At 46.8% G+C, this 27,258-nt stretch overlaps 1 protein-coding gene across 4 annotated transcripts in view; it reads right to left on the bottom strand.

Moving 5' to 3' along the window:
• Nucleotides 1-897: 897 nt before the first annotated feature.
• PCCA (propionyl-CoA carboxylase subunit alpha) overlaps nucleotides 898-27,258 on the bottom strand; it is a 389,990-nt gene continuing 363,629 nt past the window's right edge. For 2 of the 4 annotated variants that reach the window (XM_040624198.1, XM_008684993.2), the window contains 3 exons: nucleotides 15,230-15,370; nucleotides 3,693-3,770; nucleotides 898-1,228 (listed from right to left, as the gene is read on the bottom strand). In XM_040624198.1, the coding sequence (XP_040480132.1) occupies nucleotides 1,160-1,228; nucleotides 3,693-3,770; nucleotides 15,230-15,370 (288 nt within the window). In that variant the 3' untranslated portion in view covers nucleotides 898-1,159. The remainder of the gene's footprint in view (nucleotides 1,229-3,692; nucleotides 3,771-15,229; nucleotides 15,371-27,258) is intronic. The other 2 variants (XM_040624204.1, XM_040624209.1) reach the window with 2 other exon arrangements.

Genomic DNA, 27,258 nt, shown 5'->3' with positions numbered 1-27,258 from the left:
CAGGAGGGGGGGGGTGTGGGGGGGGGGGGGGGGGGCTTTCAGAGAAGAACCAGCACATTAGTAATTTGTTCTTCAGGCCTGACAGAAAGCTTAGCTTCCACGTACAAACAGCACTTAAACTAATTTTAGCACGGCACGAAGTACCAATTACTGCCCACCTCCATCGGATCATCTGTCCGCGCATTCAGAGCAGCGCACGACTCTGCCTCTGCTGACGTACCAGCAAAGTGTGAAATGTATTCCAAGAGTTTCAGAAGCCACTGGAAGCGCAGCTGCTGCTGCTCGGTAACCTCGTGCTCCGCCGGGAGAGCCCCCTCGCTCTTCAGCTTCGTGGCAGACTCTGATCACTAACTGCATCTGGCACAAAACAGGATCCGTATTTTTAGCCCTCTTTTCTTAATTGGAAACCTGCTTCACAAAAACACAAAAAGGCAAGGATGAGTCTCCACTGATGGGCTTGTGGCAGCCACATCCACCACTCTTGGGGTGAGGGAGCCCCCAGCAAAGCCTGTGGGATGGGGAGGGGGGGCCCTGTGAGCCAGCTCACCCGAAGGGGCCACCAACGCCCCCCACCTCCTCCCTCCCCCGCAGACCCGGGGGCCCCGCACTCACCCGTGAGAGCTGCGCAGGAGGGATTTCCAAACTCCCTGGCGGCCGCCCGCGCAGGCTTTCGGAAGTTCAGAATAGCCACAAATGGGAGCTAGGTCCTCAATCAGGAAGAGGTAGGTAAGCAGACTATAAGGTGGCAAATGATAATTTTATGAGACTAAGGCAAAGATCCTTTTTTAAAGGATCACAATGAAATGCTAGTATTTCAAGTCTACTGGCACAGCCAGTAGCCTCTTATGTACATTGTCTTCATTCAAAAAAAGGGCAAACTAATATTTAGACAAATGCTCAGCTTTATTGATTTAATTTTGACACTAGGAAATCTCACAGCAGAAGTACAAATCATATGTACAAGTATTTATATCAATAAAAATTTCCATTGGTGATTTTTTGGCAGAATGTTGGTTTTGACTATATGTGGAATAAATATGACCATGTAAAATCTGCCGCACAGGAGTGTTCTGCAAAACGCCTGATTAAATTGAGTGTGAAAGAATAATAATACAAATGGCTAATTAAATTGGGTGATGACTGAAAGGCTATAAATACTTCATTCCAGTTCCACGAGCAGATCTCCTTCTCCAACTGTGTCTCCAGCTTTACAATGCACTGATTTCACCTTGAATTAAAAAAGAAGGAGAAGAAGAAGAAGGGAGTCAGAATTATTAACTAGACCATGAGCGAGCCATCTCGTCATCTGTTTCTGGAAACGAAGAGACAGCCGGCAGGCTTTGGGCACAGGTAGAAGAGTCGGCTCCAGCCTGGCAGAGGGGACTTCGTGCACAGGGTTGTCCTCACCGAGGGCTATGGCTGGCCACCTTCCCCTCCCCACGCCTGTCTCTGTCCTAAAAGTTGCTGGTGGAAGGGAGCCTGTGCTGACTTCCGCCCTCCGGGCCTGCACTGGGCGCACCCGGGGGTCTGCCCAGCACCGCAACAGCCAGAAGCACTTATGCTCCGCGAGCTCTCAACAGCCAGCCCTCCGAAGCCCTCCTGCGGCTTCAGGGTAGAAACGGTCTCGGAGAGTTAGTGGTTTACTTAGTGTTAAAAAAACAAAGACAAAAACACCACACAATTATACAGGTGTCAGGACAGGGACTATTAACTAACAGGAGACGAACGTGTGGCTGCATGGACAGGGCTCGGTGGCCTCGCGTGGAGCAGGCACGCTCGCGGTCCCCGGGTTTGTGTCGCTTGAGGCGGGTTTTGCTTTCCCGAGTTCGTGTTCAGCTCTAAAGGGAGCCGGGAGTATTGGACTGGAGAAGAGGCCGTCTTCTGACTCGTTGGGAGGTTCTTGCTTGGGCGTGAAAGCAAACGGCAGGCTATGTCCGGCCGACGGGAAGACGGCCCGGGTGGCAGGTTCAGAGCGGCCCCACTAGGGAGTGGAAGGCTACAAGAGCCTCCTCCCTTGAGTGCCAGCCCGGGGCCTGCAGCCCCATGCGAGCCTGTGCAGGGACGGCTTCCAGGGCCCGGGAGGTGCGATTGGCGCCGCAGCGGCTGCTCCTTCTGCCCTGAGGCCCCTGGTGTTTGCAGAGGACGCATCTTTCCCGCTGCGATGACTACGTGAGGACCGGTTTCCATTGTGACCGCTTTCTCCGGGAGGAAAAATGGCTCTCCAGATAAGAACTGCCCGTCCCCAGGCTCGCCAGGGCCTGCTCCTGTGTGTTGGGGCTCTGGCCGCTCCTGGGGCGCCCTGCTGGGGCGCCGAAGGAAATGGGATGGGCAGGAAGGGCTCCAGCCAGGGCTCCAGCCGATAGTGGTCAGACCAAAGTACAAGTTGACCCGGAGCCCATCAACACCCTGAAAGCAACTCTGGGCCGCCGAGGCCCAGGGATCGGCTGAACCTCCACGCGAGACCCAGGAGCCACCGTGAGACCATGGGGACCCTGAACACACCAACAGACCAGGGCTCCACGCTCCTTCCGGGAGCTAAGGCCACGTTCATTTTTGTGTTAGCACCTCAGTCCAGCAACATGGGCCCTTGGCATGCAGCAGACGTGTGTGTGTGTGTACAATACGTATGTATGTATATATGTATGTTCTGGGTCCCCCAAATGAGGCCAAGTTCTCATCATGCCTGGACAGTTCATGACATTAATGCAGCAGAAATGTTAAATAATCCCAAGGAGCAAAACCAACAATTTCTACAAGAACAGAGACCATTTTTGGTTCACATTTGGAAAAGGAATCAGACGTAGAGGGCAGCATTCCCAAAAACCTTATTCCCGACCGTGCCATTCTCCTCTCCCAAACGCCACGGAACCTGGGCCCCGCTGAGGGCAGCTCCTTCCAGCCTGATGAGCCACCTCTGGGCCCGCCCGCATAAACTGGGCCTCTGTGCTCCCGGTCAGGCCTGCCGTCTGAGCAGCAGCCTCATTTCCTCTTGGGCTGACAGAGGCTGTGTCTCTCTGATGCAAATGACATTGTGACCAGACAGCACCTCTCTGCCAGGGCACCCATGTCCCCAGGGCTCGATCTCAGCTTCCCACAGAGCAGGCCACGGCAGCCTCTGCTCCTCCCCTTGCATGAAGTTATTATTTTAAAAGGACTTTTCTATTTTCTTCAAGGGGAAAATACATGTAAGAAGTTTTACAAGTTTCAGGACAAATACAACTCCCATTTTTTTTCCTCCCTAAATCATTACATCCCACATGTGTACATGGGGCTTTCAGCTCTTCTTGATCTCAAATTGAATTGTTCTCTTTGTGGAGAAATTATCTTGAAGAGCTACATTAATTCTTGCAATCTCTAAAACCCTGCTGTGTTACCTAAGTCTCAGATAACTAACTGCCTTCGAGACAGATGTAAACATGAAAAATTAAAGATCCTTTGATTTGAAAGACATTAAGGTGAAGAACAATTGTTCCTTGACTACCTGCGCGTTAGACAGACTTTCCATGAGACAGGGACCCATGGGTGCCAAGCGAAAAGAGCTCCCAATCTTAATGTCCTGGTCTGCAGGAGCGAGGAGCTGGCAGGGGTCACCTCCACGGTTCTTTCCAGGCCTAACCATCCAAGATCCAAAGGGGGAAGTTCTGCTTCCTGTCACAGAGCTGGCAAGGGCCAGTGGGAACTTGGGGACATACCTTGCCAGTTTTCCCAGCTGTCATACTGTTCTGCATTTTCATGGCTTCAATCACACAAATTTCCTGACCTTCTGCTACCTGGAAAAATGAATAGAAAAAAGACAAGTTTTAAAAGCATTCTGATTTTGCAACAACACTCAGGGGTGAAGCCATCAAGAGATTCTTTGTCAAATGCTCTGCAATTTGACCCAGACAACAGCAACGACCTCTAATACTTCATGTTCCAAGTGAGTCTTTGGGGGGCAGCAGAGAAGGGCCAGTTCCTCTGTCTTCATCAAGTGCCACAGAGATGTGGCCAAAATGGAATGTTTTCCTCTTATGTGAAATGTCCAGATCTGGCGTATCTCTGCAGACGGGAAGATCTGTGGTTTCTGGCGGCTGGGAATAAGAGGGAAGTGGTTGCTGACGGACACAGGGTTTCTTCTGAGGGGGGAGGAAAATGTTCTGGATTGATGATGGTGATGGTTGCACAACAAATTCCGAGAACAGACGAGAACCACTAAGTGCGCACAGTAAGGGGCTGAACTGCACTGGACGTGAATTTTATCTCCGCAAAGCTGTTACCCAAAACTGGAGTGTTTCTGTCTGTAGCCCTGGGGAGCTGGGAACAGCAGCCAGCCAGGGGACCACTGTCTCAACCCCTGCAAGACATGCCGAGTAACATGGAGGTGGCTCCTGGAAGGTGCCTTCCGACACAGGGAACGACTGCTAACAGCTGTGCCCCATCCTCGCGTGCAGACCGGCGGCTCCCACGGGCACTGGCTCAAGCTCCACCTGCCCTTCATTAGGGGGGAGACCCCGCGGGGCTGGGTAGGAGCTCCCTGGGTGAAGCCTGGGGCTGTCACCCAGGAGGCAGCTGTGATCAAAAGCCACTCCATATACTCTCTTCTCACTGCCCTTGATGGGTAAGCACCAAGAAGCGGGGCCGGATTTTTCTCCTGTCTCTGTGAAAAGGGCCTCCCAGTCTTTGACATGGTAAAGCTGAATTTCCTAGGGCAACTGGCTGGCTGTTCTGGGGTGCCGGTGGGCATCCTGGTGTGGGGCTCCCGGACACTCACACCACTGCGGCTGTGCTGGCCCAGTGTCGCAGAAGTGCCTGGAGAATGTTCCTTCCTGCAATCCCCAGGTGATCCCCAAGCTCCCTCCCGGCCCCCTGCGCGGCACAAGCTGTCTTGCTGGCAGTCGGGACTGCCTGCGCCCTGCGCCTTCCTCTCCTGCGCTGATCAGGTGGTGGGCTGCCTTTTCCTGGCACAGAAATCTAGGAAGAGAGGGGATGCCAAAGCCTTGGTGCTGGCACGGAGGAGAGACGCTGCGCTGGGTAGCTGGGCTTTGAAGCTCTGTGCTCACTGCCCGTTTTGATTCATTTTCCCCTGGCATCTGCATTCCACGGAGAGCGAAGAATCTGCACGCGAGGGCTGCTCTTCACGAGGCAGAGGGACAGCAGGCAGGGCGTCGGCACAGCTACCCCCCTCAAGTCGTCATTTCAGGCCCTTTCTTCTTTTCAGAGGCAGGCAGGGACCCCGCGAGACGGGAGAAGGGCGAGTCCCCTGGGGTAGCACCTGCCACGTCGCTCGCCCTGAACACCCTGCCAGATCCACTGCAGGGTCCCTCAGAGGCAGAAGGGCCTGAGCTGGCCTCTTGATACAGCGTTCCAACCAGGCCCCGGTGGATTTCTGGAAATGGATCTGTGACAGAATGGAAATTCTCTCCAAAAATTAGTCATCAGCTCTCTACCTCTGGGTTCTGGTAGCTCTCTGCTTCACGGGTGGACGAGTGCCCACGGCGGGGACCTGGGCGAGCTTGGCCCCCCGCCCCCACCCAGTGGGCTTCTCATGGCGGGTGACGGGGGGGGGGGCACAAGCTAGCCCCCTCTGCAGCAGGTTTGACCCCTCTCAGCTGCTCAGCCCACAGCTCAGAATCTGCAGGCCACACAGAGCAGCCCTCACTGGTTCTTCATGGGATCTTCAAGTGAGAGAATTCACGCGTCACGCAATAGGAGAAAGGAATGAACCCGGGAGATTTCCGGTGGTCGCACCAAGGGGGCACAGACCAACTTGACAAGAATGCCATAGGGCCCACGCTGGAGGGTGGCGGGGCCTGGGCCACGACTCCACACAAGGCTCGAGCCGGCCACACGGGTGCAAAGATCAGGGCCTGTGGGAGTGTGGGGCAGCGGGAGACCAGCCACAAGTTCACGGGGCTCTGTGCCCGCTGCCCGTCCTTCCTGGCTGGCTCTGGGTGCTCATACCCTGCGTGACTTACAGGTGACTCAGGTCCCCTGGACCTGGCAGGTCCCCAGTCACACTACTCAGAAATACAAAACCTCTGATTTAGACAGAGGTAATCAGGAGAGGTGGGAAAGTCCCAAAGTTATTCTCTTCTTTTTTATTGTGTCACTCGGGCAATTTGATTAAATGGACTTCAAAGAAAGCGCGTCTGGATTCCAAGGGGCCCAACGCCCAGCGCTGTCCTGAATCCACATCCGATCCTCGATCCACAGCTCTGGCCTCCTGGTCCCCTCCCCGGTCCCCACTCTTGGTCTGCAGGTCTCCATTTCTACTCAGGTCTGGATGGAACTTTAAGTAATTCACTGCTCCCTCTCTGCTCACTTATGGGTTGGCAATGGGTTTTGTAGTCTGTTTTCCTAAGAGAGAAAGAACTCTTGGAAGTTGTTCCTTGAGACCCCACATAATAGTGAGGTCCGTCTTGGTCAGCAGAATCGTGTTACACGCACACATGGACTTGATCTAAATTCACAATCATCTTTCATTCCTCAACAATCCCAGCCAGAGGGGCTCCGAGACTGTGGGCTGCACTGTCACGGGGGCTCCACCCGGGCTCCTCCCCACCCTGCCGTGTCCCCCCGCGATCCCGGAGCCTCGGGGGCAGAGGTGGCGGCCTGCCTGAGCGCGGGGCTCCGAAGGTCGTGGGGACACCGTCCACGTTTCCCCAGGTGCTCGCGAAGCCAGGGCAGGCACCGCGTGGGCAGGGAGCGTGGGGACGGCTCACATGTGAGGGCACGGCCACCGAGGGCTTTGCGCACACACTTCTCTAACACTTTTGTGCATCATCTGATAAAGGCTCACCGATTGTGACAGGAGGTCTCCAACGTTGGGCTTACAAACGGTCATGAGCCTCACAAGTCTTTTCGATAAACCTAGTCAGCCTGATGTACTTCTCCGCTCCCTGTCTAATTGGTGTAAAGTTTGGAGGCCCGAGTCCCGTATCTTTCATCCGGCTTATTGCGTCCTCTCCTTTGACATGGGGTCAAGGTTCACATTCGCATCCGATTATCAGAGTGCACTCATTAAGCGGGGGGCCTGCCTCGCTCCGAAATGAGTAAGCTGGAGAGAAAACCCGGCCCATTTACTCAGCAGATTTTCGCATGTTTAGGAGGCCTGAATGTCGCCCGGCAGTGCTCCGTGCTGCAGAGTTTCAGACATCTCCAGCTGATGATTAATTGTGAGTGATGGGAAATAAAATCCAGTAAAGCCAGCTGCTTGCCATGGTCGGCAAAATGACTCTAATGGATATAGGCTGCCAATTTTCCAGTTTTACTGGCAAGTCTTCCAAGTGTAATTAAGGGAAGTTATAAATGATATGGAAATCTATCAAGTTCCATTTATTTTCAGAGGACTCTTTCCCCAGAGACTTTAATCTTCAAGCTTATAGTATGCTTTGTTGTGCTAATGATTTAAACCCCTTATTTCTGATTAAAGCCCCCAATATCCTTCTACCAAGTTCGCCTCACTCCTTCCCCAAAGATGAAAAGGCACAGAACCTTCTCCTGCACACATCCCTCTTGGAAAGCACGCTAAGACTGGGACACGTTTGGCAACTTGTATCGTTCAGACTGCGAACGCACGAAGAAAGCTCAAAGAAAGTGCAGGAAGAGAACGAGCAGAGAGAGGGGGAAAAAAGACCTCCACCAAACATAAAAGGAAGCCCCCAAAAGTCCAGACTTGAAAGCTGTGCTCGAGAGCAGACATTCATCAGAAGGTGGTGTAGCTCACTAATGTTATTTGATTTGGAATAAAAGCATGAAAACGATGGCAAAGGCCTAAAATTGGAGATGTAAAGGCTGACTGCACAGTAGCCCATTTCTCAATTTCATCCTTCAGAGCCACAAAATGGGGGTGATACAGTGACGGGATGAGGTTTACAGTAACAGCTGCGCTCTTCCCACACAGGGGAGGCCCTTCTAATGGGCGAAGGTCTGTTTTGAACAGACGGGGAGTCACAAAACAAGGTTCCCTATTAAGAGTGTGCAGTCCTATTTTGGATCAAGAAAATGAGTATGGGAGTCGGATTTCTTCGAAGATGGCCCCTACCCTCTTTTGTCGTCCAAAACCAGGGCTGTTTTAAGGGGGTTCCCCTTTCGGTGGAGGGAAGAGCACAGAATGTCACGGAGGGCCTTCCCCCCGCTAGCCCCCTCTCCGGCAACTGTACAGAACGGCCAGGAAACGGTGCCAGTGGCATATGGCTTTCTACTGTGCTAAACATTCACACAAAAGACAGGTTCATCAGTCATCGCAGTATCTGGATAAAAAATTAGCTCCTGATGGATGGTATTGGGAGCTTACCTGCTGCTAGTACATTACCAGAGAAACACAGGTTTTGGAAACCCACATGACATTAGAAAGTGCAGACCATGAAATGCGACACGTGCAGGCTCACATAATGTACGCCAGATCATACAAAATAATAAATAAGCGATTTAAACCCTCTGCCTAAAACTGGGCCCGCTGCAAGGAACCCTGGGTCACTTCTACGCGGGCCAATTAATGCACAGCATCTGCTGTATAGAGGCAGGGCAGGAAGCACTTCCGAATGATTTCAGCAATTAAAAGAAAACTGTTTCCTGCCTGTTCAGACGGCAACTGTCTCAATGCAAGAGTGAGCACCAAATCACTGTGTGCAGCTGAAACATTAAGTCCCCTTGTTGGGGAAGAGGGGTGGGTGGGAGGAAGAATTTTTATGGAAAACGGAGCCTTCTTTTGTTGTCCTACAGTTCTGTGTTTTTCTGCCAAATTAGACAGAAGGCTCGGAGGGCTTCCCGGCCCGCCACAGTCTACCCTTCTGCCGCACCGGGCCACCCGAAAGCGCGGATCGATATCAACCCCGCTGACGACGCCACAAAAGTGAAAATCCTTCAATTACGTTTTTAAAGGCTGTTCTACTTAGAACACAGGTGCCTGAATGCAATGCATTTTACAGCCCTTAGATCTGAAGAAAGACGCAGTTAACAGCCACCAGAAAAAGGCCTCTCAGATTTGGTTAAAAGGCTCTGTTAGCATCTGATTATAATAACTTCCTCTTTCTGAGCCCGTAAGATAGGCTGGTAAATATCCCCTGATATTTCCCCAAGAAGAAATGTGCATTCGCATCCCAACATCTTCATGGAAAGAGGGAGGGAGGAAGACCCCTGGAGACCGTCTAGTACTTAAGCAGTGACAGAAGGAACCATCATCAAATTACAAAGAGGAGGCAGGCGACAGAAATGCCACCAAACGCCTTATCTGCAGTCTGAGGCCTCCTGCAATGGGTTTGTGCGCGCGCCGCCTGACTCACTGAGAAGGGCACGCGCCAGGAGGGGTGACGCAGCCACCGCGGCTGCTGGCTGGGGGGCCTCGGGGTCCCTGCCTGCCCGGTGCTGGCCCCGTTCCCCCGCTGCTTGGAGCTGCCTCCCTGGCTTTGTGCAGTGGGCGAGCAAGCAGGGAGGGGAGAGGCTCGGGGAGTGAATACGGAGTCCTGGCCAATACAAGTCCAGTTTTCCTTAAAATGAAAAACGTTTCTCCCTCCTGCCCTCGAACTTCCCCGGGGAACTGGAGCCAAAGGCCCTAGAGTGAGAGAAGAACTCCTAGTATCTTTAAGAAATCAGTCTGGATCCCCTACCTCTGTGTAGTCTGCTGTCTTGAAGTCCTCAGTGACTCCATGTTTTGGGTTTTCCTTGTTTGGGTTTTTTTTTTTTTTTTTTAAGCAAAAGGGTGAGGAAAGATCTTTTGGATCTTGGTAAGGTTGCAAACTGCCATCTTCAAAAATGCTTAAAACCAGGATAACACAGCCTCTAATCCCAAGCAGATCATTCTTTAAAAAATAAAATCAAATGCCAAACTTGCAGGAGACTCACCCACAATATTTCACTTACTGATGGGCCTGTAAAAGTATTTTCTCTTACACTGGTCACGATCTTAAGTTAAACTGTAAAAATTCTCGAATTGTTACCTCCAACAAAGGTTAACCCTAACACTGAAAAGTGAATGTTATCTGGAAAAGACAAAAAGGCCAAATTCGGGGTAGGCATCATCTCTGAAGAAGGCGGGCCAGGAATTCAATCAGGGAGGGGCCCTGGGGCAAGCTCACTGTATAAGCAACCTTTTCTTGTTAAGAACATTCGGAAGCAAATACCATAAAGATGAGCAGAGAGCATCTGAGCACTTGTATTACTCTCTGGACCTTTATGTGTGTAATGTTTTGTAATTTGAAGCTTAAAAATGTGAAATAATGAATGATGTAATAATGAATGATGAAATAATGTAATGATTTTAGGATTGTAAATCAAGGTATCCAGAAACTGGAAAATGGATCCACCGGGCCAGGTCCTCAGCCGGGGAAGATGCAGTCATGGATCCTGGGCCAAAGGACACACCAAGTCCCTGCCAGACAAACAGGTCAGGAGCGACCATTCCAACGCTTCTCATCGAGAATAAGAGCAAAGGAGGCTTCAAATCTGTTTCTTCAAGACCTGAAAACCAGAGGTCTCTTGCCAAGTTTATTTGCAAACTCCCCCAGGTCGGCTGCGGGCTCCATTACAGGGGGTTTGGGGGCAAAGGGGCGGTGTGAACACCAGGCTCTGGAACGGCGCTCCTGGCTCTCGTGCTCAGCGGCCATCCCACCGCTTGGAGGCTTCCCCCAGAAGCCCAGAAGGAGCACACGCAAGGAGGACAGACATCAGGGTGAATCTGGGTGATACTCCTATTAACGGTTACAAGTTTTATGTTCTCATGGGTGTACTTTATAGGATACCATTTGCATAAGAACAGCAGTCCGAACACCTACTCCCCCTTCTTCAAAAGGCCGTTCCATCATGCAGTGGACCTTCCCCCCCTTGGCCCCACACAAATCCTCCCAGGCCTGGCTTACGACACTGAACAGGCTACGTGGAAGCAAAGCAGCAACAGGTACTTAGTGCCAGTCTATGATGCGACCTGGGCTCGCAAACTAGTAAGTCACACGTGATAATTACGAAAGAAAGACATGTCAATGGGGACGCCGCCTGCTTCTGGTTCAGGTCACAGTTGTTCCTGTACTGAGTAAGACGGGTATTTCGGATACAAATCTGAGAGGTCTGCTGAACTGGGACCTAACTTGAGAAATCCTGATTAACCGCAACAGTAACACCTCCCCCTTGGGTTGCCTTATTTTTTATTTTTATTTTGTGCTTTCTGATATCAAGGGGCTGATGAAACAACTGTGCCCCTAGTGACTTTATTTTACACTTCGGAGTCAAAATGGAAATTGTGTGACATTTCGGCAGCTCTCAGCCTAAAGCTGGCAAGTACACTCTGCCGTTATTCTAAGAGAATGTGTTTTTAATATTTTTGTTCAAGAATACCATGAAGATAGACATTTTAAAAATTAAGACAAGTTACAAAAAATGCTGTCTTTGGTTAAAGTACCCTCAGTTTATGATGGTGCTAAATATACAGAAATATAGGAATTTTTCCAACTGAAATGAAAATCAGTCGAGAAAGTATTTTCGAAAGGTGAATTACAAAAAAACAAACCAACCAAAAAACCCAACAGACTAAAGGCATATCGAAGTCATTCTATCAACTGTTTTCTGAATTAAATGTGTGACTCTTGACTTTCCATAATCCACTCCTACTTTGTTTATTATTGGGCTTGTTTGCTTGTATGCATTTGACTGCTTATTGACCAGAATCCCCTCCCCACATGTACGAAAAGGCTATTGTACAATCATTTAAAAAACGATTTTACTGCCACATTTAATGTCAAATACTATGTAACAGACACTGAACAATATCAGAAATTGCTGTGTGAATCCAAAAAAACACAGCTTCTGTGCTCAGGGAGGGGAAAGACTTTCCCACAGGAAGCTGGGTGCATTTATTACTTCTAAACAGACACCCCATATCATTTTGCCCTGAGGTTTTTGTTTTGTTTTTTAACTGTTAAGACGGTGTATTTCACAAAACAGATTTATTATTTATCATTTAGGTGATGCTTTTGTGGAACACGTTATTGCCAGGCCCCCCATTCTAAGATTTGCCAAGTTTTACTTAACCTAAATATAAAAATTACAGATTACTGAAATTTAAACTATTTAAAAAAAAAACCATTTCAAAGAATAAGAGAATAGTTGTAGGCCCTCATTTGTTTCTTAGGTCCTGTTTCCCTTGAAAACATACAGAGAGGACTGATTCCATTATCTTTCTACTGATAAAAGCAGAACTTTGGTTCAGTTATTGTTAGTACTAAGCACCATACAACATGCCCCGCGGTACTAAAATAATTTAAAACCACAAAACTTACTTTCTTTTCTCATAATGGCCTCAAGTAAATGCTGTGCCTTTGGTCAGAGGAGAGTTTCTTGGGTTTTAATTACACAAGGCAGATCTAATTATAGAAGCCGCTGTAAGAGGCACGATGAAACTTCTCCCCCTGCATCTGGTGAAGGTATTAGCGGTTTGGGACACTTCACAAATAATAACTCAAGAGAAAACAATGTTTTGTCAAAACACAAAGGCACAGAATAAGAAAGGAAGTGGTGCAGGGACCAAAAGTGGCACGGGAAGCTGGAGAGAATTAGAGCGCGCTCGGCCTGAACAGCCTAAGCACGGGCGTGCGAAGAGCATTCATTTCTGGGTAAGGCGAGCAACACAGACCTTAGGAGCCAATTCACTAGGAGAGCACCGCCCATATCTGACTTTAAAGGACTATATAAAATAGAGGTCCCGTTACGCCACAGTAACATATTTTTAACAGTTCTCAAACTAAACCCTTCTCGAATACCCACATTTAATTATTGGTGGTGGCTTTCAATATCTGAGCCGTCCCAATGAACCGACAACTAATACCACATTGTTCTAATTTACTAAATGCCGTGCCTTCCCGCATTAAATTATTAGCCAGGAAATGGAAAGTATGAAGGCTAAACCCTCCTGGTGTCTGGAGAAGCTAGACCAGGAGAAAGCAGTTGCCGGAAACAAGGAGGCTGCATGCTCCCAGTTCTCTGCCCCAGGAGCGGCTAGAGGGAGGCTGGTGCCAAGGGAGGTGCAAGATGGCAATCTGAGCCCCCTCCAGCCTTCCCTTCAGGTTTGATTCAGGTGTTGGGAAAGTAAGGATTTCGGTTACACGCTTATATTTTTTTTTAAGTGCAAATGTCATTTTATATTTAAAGCTGCACAATTAGGGCTGACAAGCTCAGGATGGCAGCCTATGTAGTTTCTAGAAAAGGCTTAAGAAAAGTGGAAAAAAAAAAAAAAAAAAAAAAAAACCCAAAACCCCCAAAAAAACCCCCACCACCCAAAACCCCCAAAATAACCCACCACGTTATTTACCAACCTACGTGTCTAGTTGCCAGAAGATTCCACTGGCTGCTCTAATGAGGCAGTGTTGTGAGTGTAGGCATTTTTTTTTTTTAAAGGATTTATTTATTTATTTTAGAAGGGAGGGGCGCCTGGGTGGCTCAGTCATTAAGTGTCTGCCTTCTGCTCAGGGCGTGATCCCAGGGTCCAGGGATCGAGCCGCACATCAGGCTCCTCCGCTGGGAGCCTGCTTCTTCCTCTCCCACTCCCCCTGCTTGTGTTCCCTCTCTCGCTGGCTGTCTCTCTCTCTCTCTGTCAAATAAATAAATTTTAAAAACTTGAAAAAGAGAGAGAGAAAGTGTGCACGCACGTGCAGGAGGAGGGGCAGAGGTGGACAGAGAGAATCCTCAAGCAAACTCCCTGCTGAGCAAGGACATGGAGGTGGGGCTCAATCCCAGGACCCTGAGACCACGACCTGAGCTGAAAGCAGACACTTAACCGACTCAGCCTCCCAGGTGCCCCCTTAAGACAGTGCCTGAGCAAGGACATGGAGGTGGGGCTCAATCCCAGGACCCTGAGACCACGACCTGAGCTGAAAGCAGACACTTCACCGACTCAGCCTCCCAGGTGCCCCCTTAAGACAGTGCCTGGGTGGCTCAGTTGGTTAAGCGACTGCCTTCAGCTTAGGTCATGATCCTGGTGTCCCAGGATCGAGTCCTGGATCGAGTCCTGCATCGAGTCCTGCACTGGGCTCCTTGCTCAGCAGGGAGTCTGATTCTCCCTTTGACCTTCACCCCCTCATGCTTGCTCACTCTCTCTCATTCTCTCTCTCAAATAAATAAATAAAATCTTTAAAAAAAAAAAAAAAGACAGCCTTAATGAGCACTTTCTTCCAGGAATGTCAATGCCATCCAAGTAAAGGTAACAATTCATAGCTACTGAGCCTTCTATGCTTTTCCAGAAAAGCAGGCAGAGTTCCATTTCCATATCATCAGGTAAAAGCAATTGCCAAGTGATCTTTCCAACCGCACTTACCAATTTCAGGGCTAATCATTTAAACAACTGAAAATGATCATTTTTTCTTAATTTTCTTTTATTGTAAATATCTTTCTAGAAGCCAGTGCCGACTACATGAGCTTTTCTCAACATTATTTTACTTCTGTTAATACAGAAATACAAAGGCAGTTTTAATGTGTCTTCACTAGGAAAATGTGTAAACTCCTGTGACTTACCAGAGATACAAAATGGAATCACCATACCATCCACTAAGGATGATCGTGTTTGGCCATGGTTTGCCAGCACGTAAATAAAAATGCTAGTATTTACATGTCCCCTAGAAATCTGGTTGCATCTTTGTTTTTTTTAATTTTTGCTGCAAATCAAGAGAGATTTCTGTCCATGCTCTATGAAATGCATGTATCCCACCAATCTGCCCAGAGCGTGTTATCATGAGACTGAACATGTGAGGAAATATTAATATAGCTTTGATTTGTGCCTTCGTGTCACAAGGTCGAGATGAAGAGCTTCAAACTGTGATCCTAAGTTACATGTATCAAGTTACGGAAGGGCTGTGGTACTACACGGTTTACGGAATTAACTTTCCTTAGTTCCCTTCCCATTTACTCCAGAAGTCATACAGAAAGTTTCCCATCAAAGGGCTATTTCTTGGTATCAGTTCTTCAAGGATGCTCAAAGCCCAGAAAGCTAGAAAGTACATAGAAAGTTGAAATAAAATGCTTCCACAATACTAAATTTGCCAATTAACAGAATGAATCTGGCCTTATTTCTATTCTAGCCCCAGGTCATTGGGAGGGGAGGCACTCAAGAGATATTGTCACTGACCCAGTTTAAATGTGCAACAGTTGGACAGAGAATGCACAAAAGCTATCTTGCTGTTCCGTGGGGGTAGTATGAGTCAAGAAAGAGCTGCACAGAGCCCGATCACGCCTCAGTCCGCCCCGTCCCACACACAGGCACAGTCCTTACCATGTCTCCAGGCTTGACAGACACCGCCACCACCACGCCGGGCATTGGGGAGCGCAGGACACTGCTTGTGTCCTCGGCCACTTTCTCCAGCATAAATTTGTTCAGTTCTGCAGCCAGTTTGGTTAAGACATGCACCTGATACTTAAGGGGGGGGAAAAAACATAAATAAGTTTAAATGAAGAACTTTTCCTCAAATGTGGCATTCATGCTGAATCTGTTTCTAGCTCTGAAATGTAAATGGTAACATCTTTGAAGTCAAATGGTTTTGAATTATTGTACTTAAAAATAAGTACATATCATCATTTGTTTCAGGCACATGTTGTAAGCTAGTTATTTAAGAAATTTCTTGAAATGAGAACGACTCCAGTAACTAATCGGTGGTAAATAGTAGTCACCCTGTCTCATTATGAGAAATATCTCAAAACTTTTTAAAGAAAACAGTGAGAATCTTCCTTGTAGTCCCTTCACCGTTTATAAACCCCCAACGAACAGGAATCCCACGAGCTGGCGGGGTCAGCCAGAGGGAGAGGGGCGGCGCTGCGAGCACCCGCCAGCAGATGGCAGCAGATTGCTGTCTCACGCCTCCCACTGCCCTCCAGAGCGGCTGTGCCACCAAGAAGTTAAGACAAAGGGTTTCAGTGTTCGTTTGGGGCAAAATAATATTTAAAATTCAAATTTTTTCTAGAGACACACTATGCTATATTCACTACTGAAAAAGCTTTATTTTCAGGCAGAACGTGAGGTAGCCTTTCCGAGGTGCCAGGATGGTTAGGGTGGATTAAGATGATACAGAGCGAGTATCTTCTGCCCTGAGAGACAATAACACCAAGATTTTAAAACCTCTGAAATAAATGTTGTGCACAAGCAAGTATTTCAACGGAACCTTTCGTAGGTGGCTCTCAAACAATTAGAAGCACATTCAAGGGAGCTCAAACAGAACATTTCTAATAAAAGAGAATTTCTGCCCAGCAGGAAAAAAGCCTCCCCATTTCTGTGACAAATACAGGAGCCACAGTTTGGTCTGTCCAAAAAGAAACAAACTGAAATGGTTTGAGGAGGTGTTGCTCAGGGAAGCTGAAACCACCACCTGAAGATTTCTGGATTCCTACCAGATGGCGTCTCCCTGGGGTAAGACACACGCAGCATTGAGGCGGCTCCATTTTGTTGGGAAAAAAGCTGCCGTAACTCAAAGCCTCCTGCGGGCATCAGGATGGCAGGGATGCGAAAGCAAAACAGAACTCACCCTTTCATTCTGGGCAGGGATGGGGGCCATCTCCAAGCCTGCTCTTCCCAGGGCCTATTCTAAAGGGGTGGGGGAGGGCGCCAGGAGGAGCAGATTTGCCGCTGTGACAGGTTGACTAATAACCTCTTTTGCATGTTTCTTTACTCCTGAGTGTGTGTTTTGCAATCAAGACATACAAGTGTCTGCCAGTTTCTGAAGGATATGATCCTTAAGTGAAATTACAGTGCAAATAAAAGCTTTTTGCTCCTATTAAAATTCATCTGAGTCATAAGTGGCAAGGGAAAAGCAAGGAGAGTGCATTCTGCTGTCAGTCTAATAAACATTCTGGGCAGAGGGACTATTTATCAACAATGAATTGTACCTCAAAGTCCTTCATTAAACTATGGGGGAGGTGGTGGACAGCGAAAGAAGGGAGAATATAATTGTACCAAATTGCACGGTTTTCGTATCTGCGCTCCCTCTGCCTTAGAAAAGAAAATCCAACATCGCAAGGAGGAGGAGGCGAGTCCACAGGAAATTCACTTCTCCAGCTGCCTGCGCCCTCCATCGCTCCCTCCATGTGACTGGCCAGCATGGGGCCCAGCTGTCCAGCTTTGGTGCAGCACCCAGATCGAATTTTTTTCCCTGTTTCTCGTACCATTTGACTTCAAAATGTGAAGTCGAAATTCAGGGAAAGTATCTTTCTGCACTGAGGATAATATGATTTATCACGTTTCACCACAGTGGATAGGCTTAAAAACTAATTTTAGCTATATCACAAACAAGCCTTAATATAAATAAAGAGCTAAGATTGTACCCAGCTCCATTTCTCCCCAGAAATTACAAGATCCTGCCTAAAACTGGATCCTTTTACTATTTTTATAATTTTCATATCTTTTGAATTCCTTTCTCCATGGGACTCCTGCTTTGCTTGGAAAGAGATGTAAAACCGTCACAAAACTCAACGCCTTTAGATGCAGGCTTTGTTATTGATGAGATGTTCCTTTTCCTTTTGTATTTGTTTATTGTTCTTAAATCTGTTTGGGGATAAGCGACTTATTGTAATCACAAGTGAAAAATAACAACGGGGTAAACGCCTCAGGAGAGCCCTCGGTGCAAATAGTTGGCTAAGAAAGGCCCTTTCTGAATATAAAAAGAGGAGGCAGCAAGAAGGTTCTCTTTTTAAGATTACCTTTGATGTTGTCCTGACCCCTTCAGCGTGCCCACACAAACACGCCTCTTAAAACAACGTCCTGGCTCTGGGCTGGCCCGCGCAGCGGCACACGGGGCGCCGGCCGGCAAGGGAGCCGAGCGGGTGCGGCATCTGGGCCCAGCAGAATGAACTGCCTGGTGAGAACCAGAAGAGCTTTTTGATGCCCCCAGAAAAGAAGTCATTTAAGAGTGTACACTAGGGCTTTCAAAGCTTATGATCAAAACTCTATTTATTGGTTTTTCTGAATTCTTAGGGGGCTGGGGCAGAGCAGCCAACTAGCTGAGGGAATTCAGGAAAATGCCCTAGGATGTGCACAGAGCTGGGGTTTGACTCTAGGCATTTAACTATTCCTAATGGGTTCTGCAAAAACTTCCCTGGAGAGGTTCGATTTTAAGTTGTTACTGTTTGCAAGCACGTAAACCACAAACCTGATGTTTTGGGGGTGGGAGTCCAAGATTTTAAAGGTTAGTTGACAGGACAGGGAAGTACAATCCTCTCAGAGGCCAGAAGGGTCTCACCCTGCAAGGTCATGAGGGAGCAGAAGCTGCTCGGTGCCGGGGCCTGAGGTGGACTCGCTCTGCGTTCCTGAGCAGATGCAGCCTCACTGTGGCTTTAGGGGGCTGCTCCTAACCCACAGTCCAACGATCAAGTCCTTGAAAAACACAGCTCACGGTGTAAGCGAGCGCTGAGAACAGGTGCTCTCCAGGACTCCGTGCAGGATAATAATGGGAAGAAACGAGGTGCTATCTAATGACCCCAGCCAGGGTCTCTAAGTAAATCAACTGTATAGTGTCCACAACGTGAAACCATGTCTAACAAGAAAAATTTCTCCCAACAAGTTCAAAAGGAAGAAAGAGAAGGGAATCACACCAGACATAAAAGGATCAGGACAAAAACTGCGGGAGATGGACGATTAAAAGGAACACAATGGAATTGTTTTATTTATTTTTTTTAAAAGATTTTATTTATTTATTCAATAGAGACAGCCAGCGAGAGAGGGAACACAAGCAGGGGGAGTGGGAGAGGAAGAAGCAGGCTCATAGCGGAGGAGCCTGATGTGGGGCTCGATCCCAGAACGCCGGGATCACGCCCTGAGCCGAAGGCAGACGCTTAACCGCTGTGCCACCCAGGCGCCCCTATGGAATTGTTTTAAAAATTAACATGCAGCTCTTAACATGGGACCTGACAAAAGGGGGGAAAGGTGGGGGACAGAGAGCTGTCCGAGTTGGGGTAGAAGGAGGGAGCGGTCACAGTTTGGGAGGAATATACGCTTTTTGATCAGATAGGTTAAGGAAAACACCCTGCAAATGGGCCTGCCCACTGGTGCCAGGCACACGCACATACACGGCTCCGTGTGCCACGGACAAGAGAGCAGCCCACGCTGCTGACACGCTCCACTCAGGTGGTCCCACAGAACACCTTCCTGCTGGCCTCTGCATCTCCCCAGGGAGTTTACATCCTCACGTCTCTGAGGCCTCCCGATCTCCAGCGACTTGACACATCCCACGTGCTCGCACTTCTGATTCCCGAGGCCTGTGGGCTCCTTGCGAGAGGAGTGCTCGCAGTTTGTCTTACGTATTTTTTCAGGTGTGGTTTCCTCTTCAAGCAGTTCACCTCTGGTTCCCATTTCTATGTCGTTCTTCCAAAACGAGATGGTTGTACCGTTGATGTACAGTTGCAGGACTGCTCGTGTTTTTGCCTGGCAACTGTGGGCCATCTCTGTCACGGGTAAATGATGAACTTTACCAGGAGTTATTTGACATCGATCCCTTAAGATCCTGAAACGCTGGCCACATCCTGTAGATGGACCCTCGCCAAGTCGGGTGGCAATGCATTTCTTCGGACACAGGCTCTCTTCTTCTTCAAAGTTTTCCACCTCCCGACCCCCAGGGACCCCCACATTCAACTGTGTCTTCATTTCCACAGCGTGGCAGCGAGCGCTAGCACTCAAATACACCCCCGAGAGTCTACTCTCCTAAGTCTGAGCTGGAGAGCAATTGTCAATGTTCTTCAAGTGACAGAAACGACTCGCTGCAAAACATGGCACGTCTCTAAAAACACTGAGGTGGAATTAGAATATTAATTCAACTTTCTTCCCCCCTAAGTTCTTCGCGGGCTACACCGTTCACACTGGGGGCCAAACATAGCAAGGGTTCGCTGCCGTGCAAAACGCATTCCCCTTCTACTTCAGCGTGGGGCCCAGCAAAGCCAAAGCAACCGAACTCTCCAGGCAACATGGAGAATTAGGGCCCGGAGCTGCCCTTCTCTGGGAGGGGCGCCCCCGGCCGAGAAGGTGAATGGAACAGCATCTGCACCGTGGCGGCGACCGGAGCGGCCTGTTAGCCGAGCGCTGTGACAACTCCATCCGCACAGTCTCAAGGTAGCTGTCAATCAGGACGCATCATTTAATCCAACAGCACTCAGAGGACTCTCTCCGACAACCCACATGACAGCAAATCTACAGCTCTATTTATATCAGCGCCCAGTTGTGTTTACAATGCTGTGGCAATTAGAAAAGATGCAACAGGCAGCAATATTATGGAGATTTCCATTTTGCAGTATTGCCCCGTAAAGTGTGATCCTGCTTCACAGAGTCAGGCTAAATGACAAAAGGCTATTTTCTTCACTCTCCCAGCTCAGACAGCACTTCATTTGCAGCTATCTATAATTAGATTAATGGTGTAGTGCAGTACAAAGCAGGCCCACTTCACATCAGATAGCATATGAATTAGGACAAACACTTATTTCAATTCCAGGCAGAGAAAGCAATGACTGGGGTATTTAGCATACCCTTTATGGTGGAATGAGATGTTAATTGTGTACCATTACCTCTAAACTGCTTGCTTGTTGTATAAATCACTGTGCTAATTGATGCAGAGATAGAAATGTAGCCACAGGCAAGAAAGCAAAGGAATGAGGGCTGAAGATGTTGGATAAAGGATTATCGAGTAAAACCATATGGAGATGAGGTTCCTTTGAAAACTTTCCTTTCTGCCCATGAGCAGGATTTCTTAAAAGTACAGAAAAACTCTTGTGCTAGGAGAGAAAATTTAATTTTTCACATTCCTTTTTGGAAACACCCGTTTCTTTTAAAAGTTCCTGGCTGCCAGAAATCCAAATAAGAGGTATGTGGAATTAATCTGAATATATACTTACAAAAACATGGGCTGTGCCGTTTTCAAAGTCAGATCTCCCTATCTGGGTTTTGGGCTCGCGGGTTAATAAGGAACACTTGTAAACTACCTGAAGCAGATGTTTCTGACCCATCCACAGGGCAAAAAGAAATTCTTTCCCAAGATTAGGAGTTGTTCTTACAGACCAAAACAAAACCGAACACAAAACTCTACAGGTCCAGGTCTGTTATGGACTCCACTTATGTAGAAGGATTTATTCGGGATGTGAATCCAGCAGAACCATTTATGATCCGCCCCTGAAACAATGATTTTAACAACCATAGCCAAACACTGAAATCAGACTACTCCAGTTCATGCTTTTGTATGGGCAGTAAGGGATTAGAAAGGAAATCTTTCTTCTTGTTCTTCCCCCTAAAACTACCAAAACATAATAAACAAAAGCACGTCACAATTTAAAAGCACCAGTCTTATTATATTGAACGCTACCCTTCTCTTTTTTAAAATGTCCCAATCAGCACTCAACAGCTCTTATTAGGGTAAAAATGAACTCGAAAAGTCACACTGTTAAAGAATCCACAGAAAAACATGCTTTTTGGAAGTTTTATCAATCAAGTGCATGCACCCTGTGTTATGTGTTCACGATTTTTTTCATAGCAAAGCAACAGTAAGGTGCAAATTACTGCTGTGCACTTTTTCACAAACCCAGCTGCTTAGTAATTAGCACTGTTACAACAAACTTTTACACAGAGAGCAAATACAGTGGGTCAGTTAATAGTTCAAATTCTCAACTTCAGAGTAACAGTTAATCTCTCCATCTATCGCAAATGCACTTTCGAGAAATACTGTGTGTAGCTTAGCCTGGTGAAATCCAAATACCATAATAACTTGCAAGACAATAAAACAACGTCCCAAGAAACTAGGAATGTCTGGTTCCAGTTATCACCACTGAAACTTGGAGAAAAAAGTCTAGAGCTTCATTGGTGGGTGTTAGGCAGCCTTTTCCTGGACCAAGTAGTCTTGACCTATCAGCAACACCTGTCCTGCAACTGCCGAGTCAACAGCTTAAGGCTTAGGTCATGATGCTAAATAATATTTACTATATTATTTCGAGTACTTTATACAATACTTAAATAAATACACACACACAACACGTATACGTATATAAAGAAACATCAAGGGTCCTTGAAATGGAAACAAATGTCAGCAAGATAAATAGCATTATCTACCCTGAAGTAACACCTCCCGCCCGTGCAGCTAGGGGACGTAAATGGAAGGGCACTGACGAAAAGATCTGGAAGCAGTGTAAGGGCCTGCTCCCAGTCATTAATCACTTGTTTGGACCATTTAAACCAGAGCAGTACAGCCCGCAGCAAAACACCAACACGGCCCGCGCTTGCGAGCTTGTGACGCTGGTGTTAACAGGAGAAAATATATGGTTTCTGATATTGTGACCCAGTTCCCCGGCATTTGCTCCCTTTAATTGAAAAAGGCAGTTAAACACAACGTAAATCATTCAGCTATGTTAGCTGTTTAATGACACATAATTGATAATGGCAATATGTGGCAGTGACATAATGCACCACTTTCAACACCGGCCCGCTTACGGTTATGAATCAAGCTCTACTCCAGGTTTTATTCTTTTGCGGCTAAGTTGGTTCTTGAACTTCAGTCTTTCACTGGACGGATCAATGTGCCACAAGGAGCCAAGTGGTGCAAAGATCTCATTAAGGACAGTTTTTGAGGCAAGAATCACAAAAACAGAGGTGGGAGGAAAAACAATAAAAATACATGAAGCCCACTTCCGCAACTCATCTTTCGAAATTCTTGCTAAAAAAGAGGTTTCCTTAGAGAAAAGAACTATCTTAAGGCTAATAGCAAAACCTTTGCGGGAATGAGTAAGTTTCTGCATAGCTCCAGCTTCTTCCCAAAAGACAATTCCCTCTGAAGAGAAAAATATGGGGACAACTGTCAATAACACAAAACGTAACCTTATTTTTTTTTCAATTTCGTTTTTTCATCAGAAACACAAGTCCTTCCAATTCTAACACCCTAAGATAAGTAACTTTTCTTTGTTCACAATAGTGCTGAAAATGAAACTGAAAATTAAACACTAAACCCAGTACTTAATAAATCCTATTTCCTCAGTTGTGTTCCACTGAGGTTACCTTCCCCGTAATTTGAATCACTGGTGTCTCAAGATAGAATCAGGACTGATGGAAAAGAAAAAGAGCTACGGTACAGAAGGAAACCAGCCCGCTCCCAGGCTGCGGGGCAGGCCAGCGGCTTCCTCAAGAACTGAGTCTGTGAAAGGGGGGCCTTCCCCAGTGCCCAGTGCAGCGGGGACGCCATGTGCAGGCGGGCCACGATAAAGGAGCCCAGCCTTGGCTTCACCCAGGTGCCCATAAGCCGTCTAACAAGCAGGTCCGTATGCCACCAAGGTCATTTGCTGGAATAAGTGGCACTTTCCCGTCCACAAAGGCAAGTCCATTGGCAATGCACTATGCAGAACTCACAAAACAGAACACGTGCGTTTTGTTTGATCACGAGTCTCTGCGACACATTATGACTATGAGTCATTTCTTTCTTTCTTATACGAGAAAAAATACTATAGATCTTTGAAAGGCTTGTACTCAATTACGGGACAATACCGACATCTGTGAACAGTACAGGCTGTTTCTATTCTGTACTCTGAATTGTTTTACGTAATTACGCATTTATAAGGTATTTGGTAAACCAGTAAGAAGGTACCTTTTTAAAGCACTATATAATTTGGGGTACAATGAAGTGTTCTCTTGAAAATCTATAATTAGGGCAGCATCAGCTTACAGAAAAGTACAGGAAATGTTATAAAAACACAATTATGTAAATAAGCACATAGGTAGGGAAGCGTACTATTTTGCTATGGTCCCTCACCCCTCTATTTCCTCTTCTATTTGAATTGTTCTTTGCTCATCTCAAGTTAAAGTAATGTTGTCCATAGAACTCCGGGGAAAAAATATGGGGAGCTTGGCCTTCCCTTCTAAGTTCTTTAGTCCTGAGATGGAACACCAGAGGCCTGAGGGGAGTGGGCCAATGCACTTTTGGCTTTATAAGGATTTTTTTTAATGACGAAATATTTTTACTACCACAAATTCACTAAAGAAACTCAGAATCTAAGAAGTCAAAATGTCAGCTTGTATCAGACAGAAATTTGAAACTAAAATATCAAGGCAAACAAGACTACAGATGATACGACTGTGTAGTAAACTGCTGGCCAAGAAGATGAAAGCAGAAAACTATAGAAGATCATAGCACGACACTCCAAAATATGCCCCTTTGGTGCAAGGATTGTTTTAAGCTAAAAGCAGTTAGTTCTCTGCCCTCCCCCTCCTGTCTGAAAGCAGGTGTCTTTCTCCCCCATACAAGGAAGAGAAGTACTCCTGAACTATTCTTATCACCTGAGAAGGCTCTTATCTGCATAATAAACCTCACTAAAAAAAAATATTTATCATACATTTCCTAGTTATCTTCCCACAACTTACCCCCACGCCCAGAAGTCCCCAACCCCCTTTCCTTTGTCTCCACACTGTATTGTCCCGTATTGAAATAGTATACAGTTCCAAATTCTAAATGCCTTCTTAAGTCACATTTCTTTGGGAACTCCCATGTAGAAGTACAAAATATAATCTATTTTTTTGTCTTGTTATTCTGCCTTTCGTCAGTTTGATTTGCAAGGCTGCAGGCGCTGAAATCTAAGAGGAGAGAAGGGAAAGTTTTCCTCTCCTCCACAACCCAACAATGGCTGGTCCAAAGTACTGGGAATGATCTTGTCAGGGAGGAAGAAATTTCTTCTGCCCTTCAAGGTCCTTCTAGCTGTACTAAAGATCAGAAGGACATGAGACAGATTAACAGGAGAAAATCAAAATTAAAATTATACTTATGGGCAATCTACATGGACAAAAAATTACAAAGACAGGCAAAATGAGGTGTCTGTCACGCTGAACACTGAGAAGTGAGTAATGGGTCTGGGACCTGAAAAGGAAGGAATGCAACCTTCAGAAAGAATAAAAAAGAGTAAATGTTTGGTAGACAAATGTTTGCTGGGCCACTCAGAAACAATGGGACATAAGAGGACTTTGATCAACAGGCCTTTCTGTTCCTCCCTGTCTACCAGACCTAGTTCACAGTATAATGTAGTTATCTATGGGGACAGCTCTCTTCCTGGAGCAGGTCCTCCATCTAAATTTTTTTCAGGCAGTTGTGGGGGAGGTAAAGAGCTTTTCCTGAATCTGCTGGGTTTTGACTGCTTTTACCTTAAAATTATCTTCATGCCAAAGTGGCCCATCTTGGGGTGGCCTGCCCTTGGCCTCTGCAATCTCTCAGGGGACTGCTTAGCAATTTTATAGTTTAAAATTCTAACATATCTTAGAAGTTTAACCTGTGCTACTAAATGGACTTCTGGCATGTCACACATCATGCATTCTACAGAACTCACAGTACTGAGGATAGAAGAAACCTATAAAGCCATGTGGTCAGCTGAGGGAAGAGGAGATGTGGCCACCATATTGGAAGCAGCAGACGAGAGTGAGGGGGGAAAAAAAAGCACAAGTCTTTAAAGCCAAATGACTTGAATTTTCAAAACCCAAAAGACGTCACCTTTTGACCAAGTGAACTAACTTCTCAGAACAAATCTCTTCGGGCCGCCTAGGTGGCTCACTTGGTTAAGCATCTGCCTTCAGCTCATGATCCCGGGGTCCTGGGATCGAGTCCTGCATCGGGCTCCTTGCTCAGTGCGGAGCCTGCTTCTCCCCCTGCCTGCCACTCCCCCTGCTTGTGCTCTCTCTCTCTCTCTCAAGTAAATAAATAAAATCTTAAAACAACAACAAATCTCATTTCTAAAATCAAGATAAAACATGCATTAAATGAGTGAGGGATTAAACTGACAAAGATTTGCAAACTAGCAAGTGCCTGACAGTAACCACTCACCAAATATTATTTTCTGTTTCCATCCCAAACACCTCTGATTGTCCAAGAAGAGACAGTAGTAGATATGATTTGTTTTTTCATTGCATATTGTAAAACATATTGATAGCAATTTCTCTTTGTTACAGGTCTAGTTCTATGGTTCCATATTCAGGAGCAAATAGACTAAATTTTTCAAATACCACATCTGGCTCTAAGATCAAAGAAAGGAAGTTGGTTCTGATATTAAGAAGGCTTCCAGATCAGGCAGAGCATGACTCTATGGTCATCCTTTCCTTATTGTCATACTGAATTTGAGAGTTTGGTTCATTCATTCAAAAACCATTTATCAAGCATATATGAGCAATATGAGAATATAATATAAAGAGGACAAAATGGCTCCTGACCTCAAACACCATCATCTAGCCAGAGAGAAAAGACATTCACGAATGATACAAATATAAATATAAATATAAATATACAGTAGTCCTACAAAGAATGCAATCAATATAAGGTGGGCTTTTTTATTTTAGCCCCTCTCTTGAAATTAAGTGAAAGGAAACAAAACTCCTCTTTCATACTCCGAATACTCTGGACACTAACTCTGTGGGCATTTTCCACACACCAAGCAATTCCAGTTGGTATCTACCAACTGGGTGTTCTATGGTTGAATTCGGTTCTGACACCATCTACCTGTAGTGCCAGACCTCACAGGTTAAAGGCTCAGTCCCATAAGACAGCCCCCATATCAGATGCCAACCACAAGTCCAGGTTATCTATCACCTGTGCTTCTGACCGACTTGCTATAAACCAGAGGTTCCCACAAGCCGCTCCTCAGATTTGATACTTTGTTAGAATGGCGCACAGAACTGTGGAAGATCGTTTACCTACTAGATCACTCATTTATTACAAAAGGAAACACCTCAGGATCAGCCACATAGAAGAGATGGATAGAGCAAAGTGTGGCGGCTGGTGCTCAGAGCTTCCGTGCCCATTCCAGGTGTGCCACCCTCCCAGCATCTCCACGTCGTCAGCAATCTAGAACCTCTCCAAACCTCTTCAGGTAGAGTCTCTTACGGAGGCTTCATTACGGAGGCACGACTGATTAAATCATTGGCTATGAGTGGTTAGTTCAACCTCCAGCCTCTATTCCCTCCTCAGAGGTCAGGGGGGTAGAGCTGAAAGTTCCAGTCCTTTCATTACCTTCTTGTTTCCCTGACAACTAGGCCCCATCTTTAGAGGCTTTCCAAAAGTTGCCTCACGAACATAAGCTTGGGTCTGGTTGAAAGGGGCTTGTTATAAACAACGGAAGATGCTCCTTTTACCTTCATCACTCATTTCACCTAGGAAATTCCAAGGGATTTAGGAGCTCCATGCCAGGAGTGGGACAAAGACCAAACATACATTTCTCATTACAAATCACAGTATCTATTAAGTCAAAATTCTGACACCAGACTTCTTGGGCATATTCTCTGAGAAGATGCCGGAGGCTGCACTGGGTGGGTCTAGAAGTCATCAA

This window comes from Ursus maritimus, unplaced genomic scaffold (assembly GCF_017311325.1).
Source record: "Ursus maritimus isolate PB19 unplaced genomic scaffold, ASM1731132v1 scaffold_10, whole genome shotgun sequence".
NCBI lineage: Eukaryota > Metazoa > Chordata > Mammalia > Carnivora > Ursidae > Ursus > Ursus maritimus.
The sequence above is the reverse complement of the archived record's forward strand: the minus strand, read 5'-3'. Positions and strand labels throughout refer to the sequence as shown.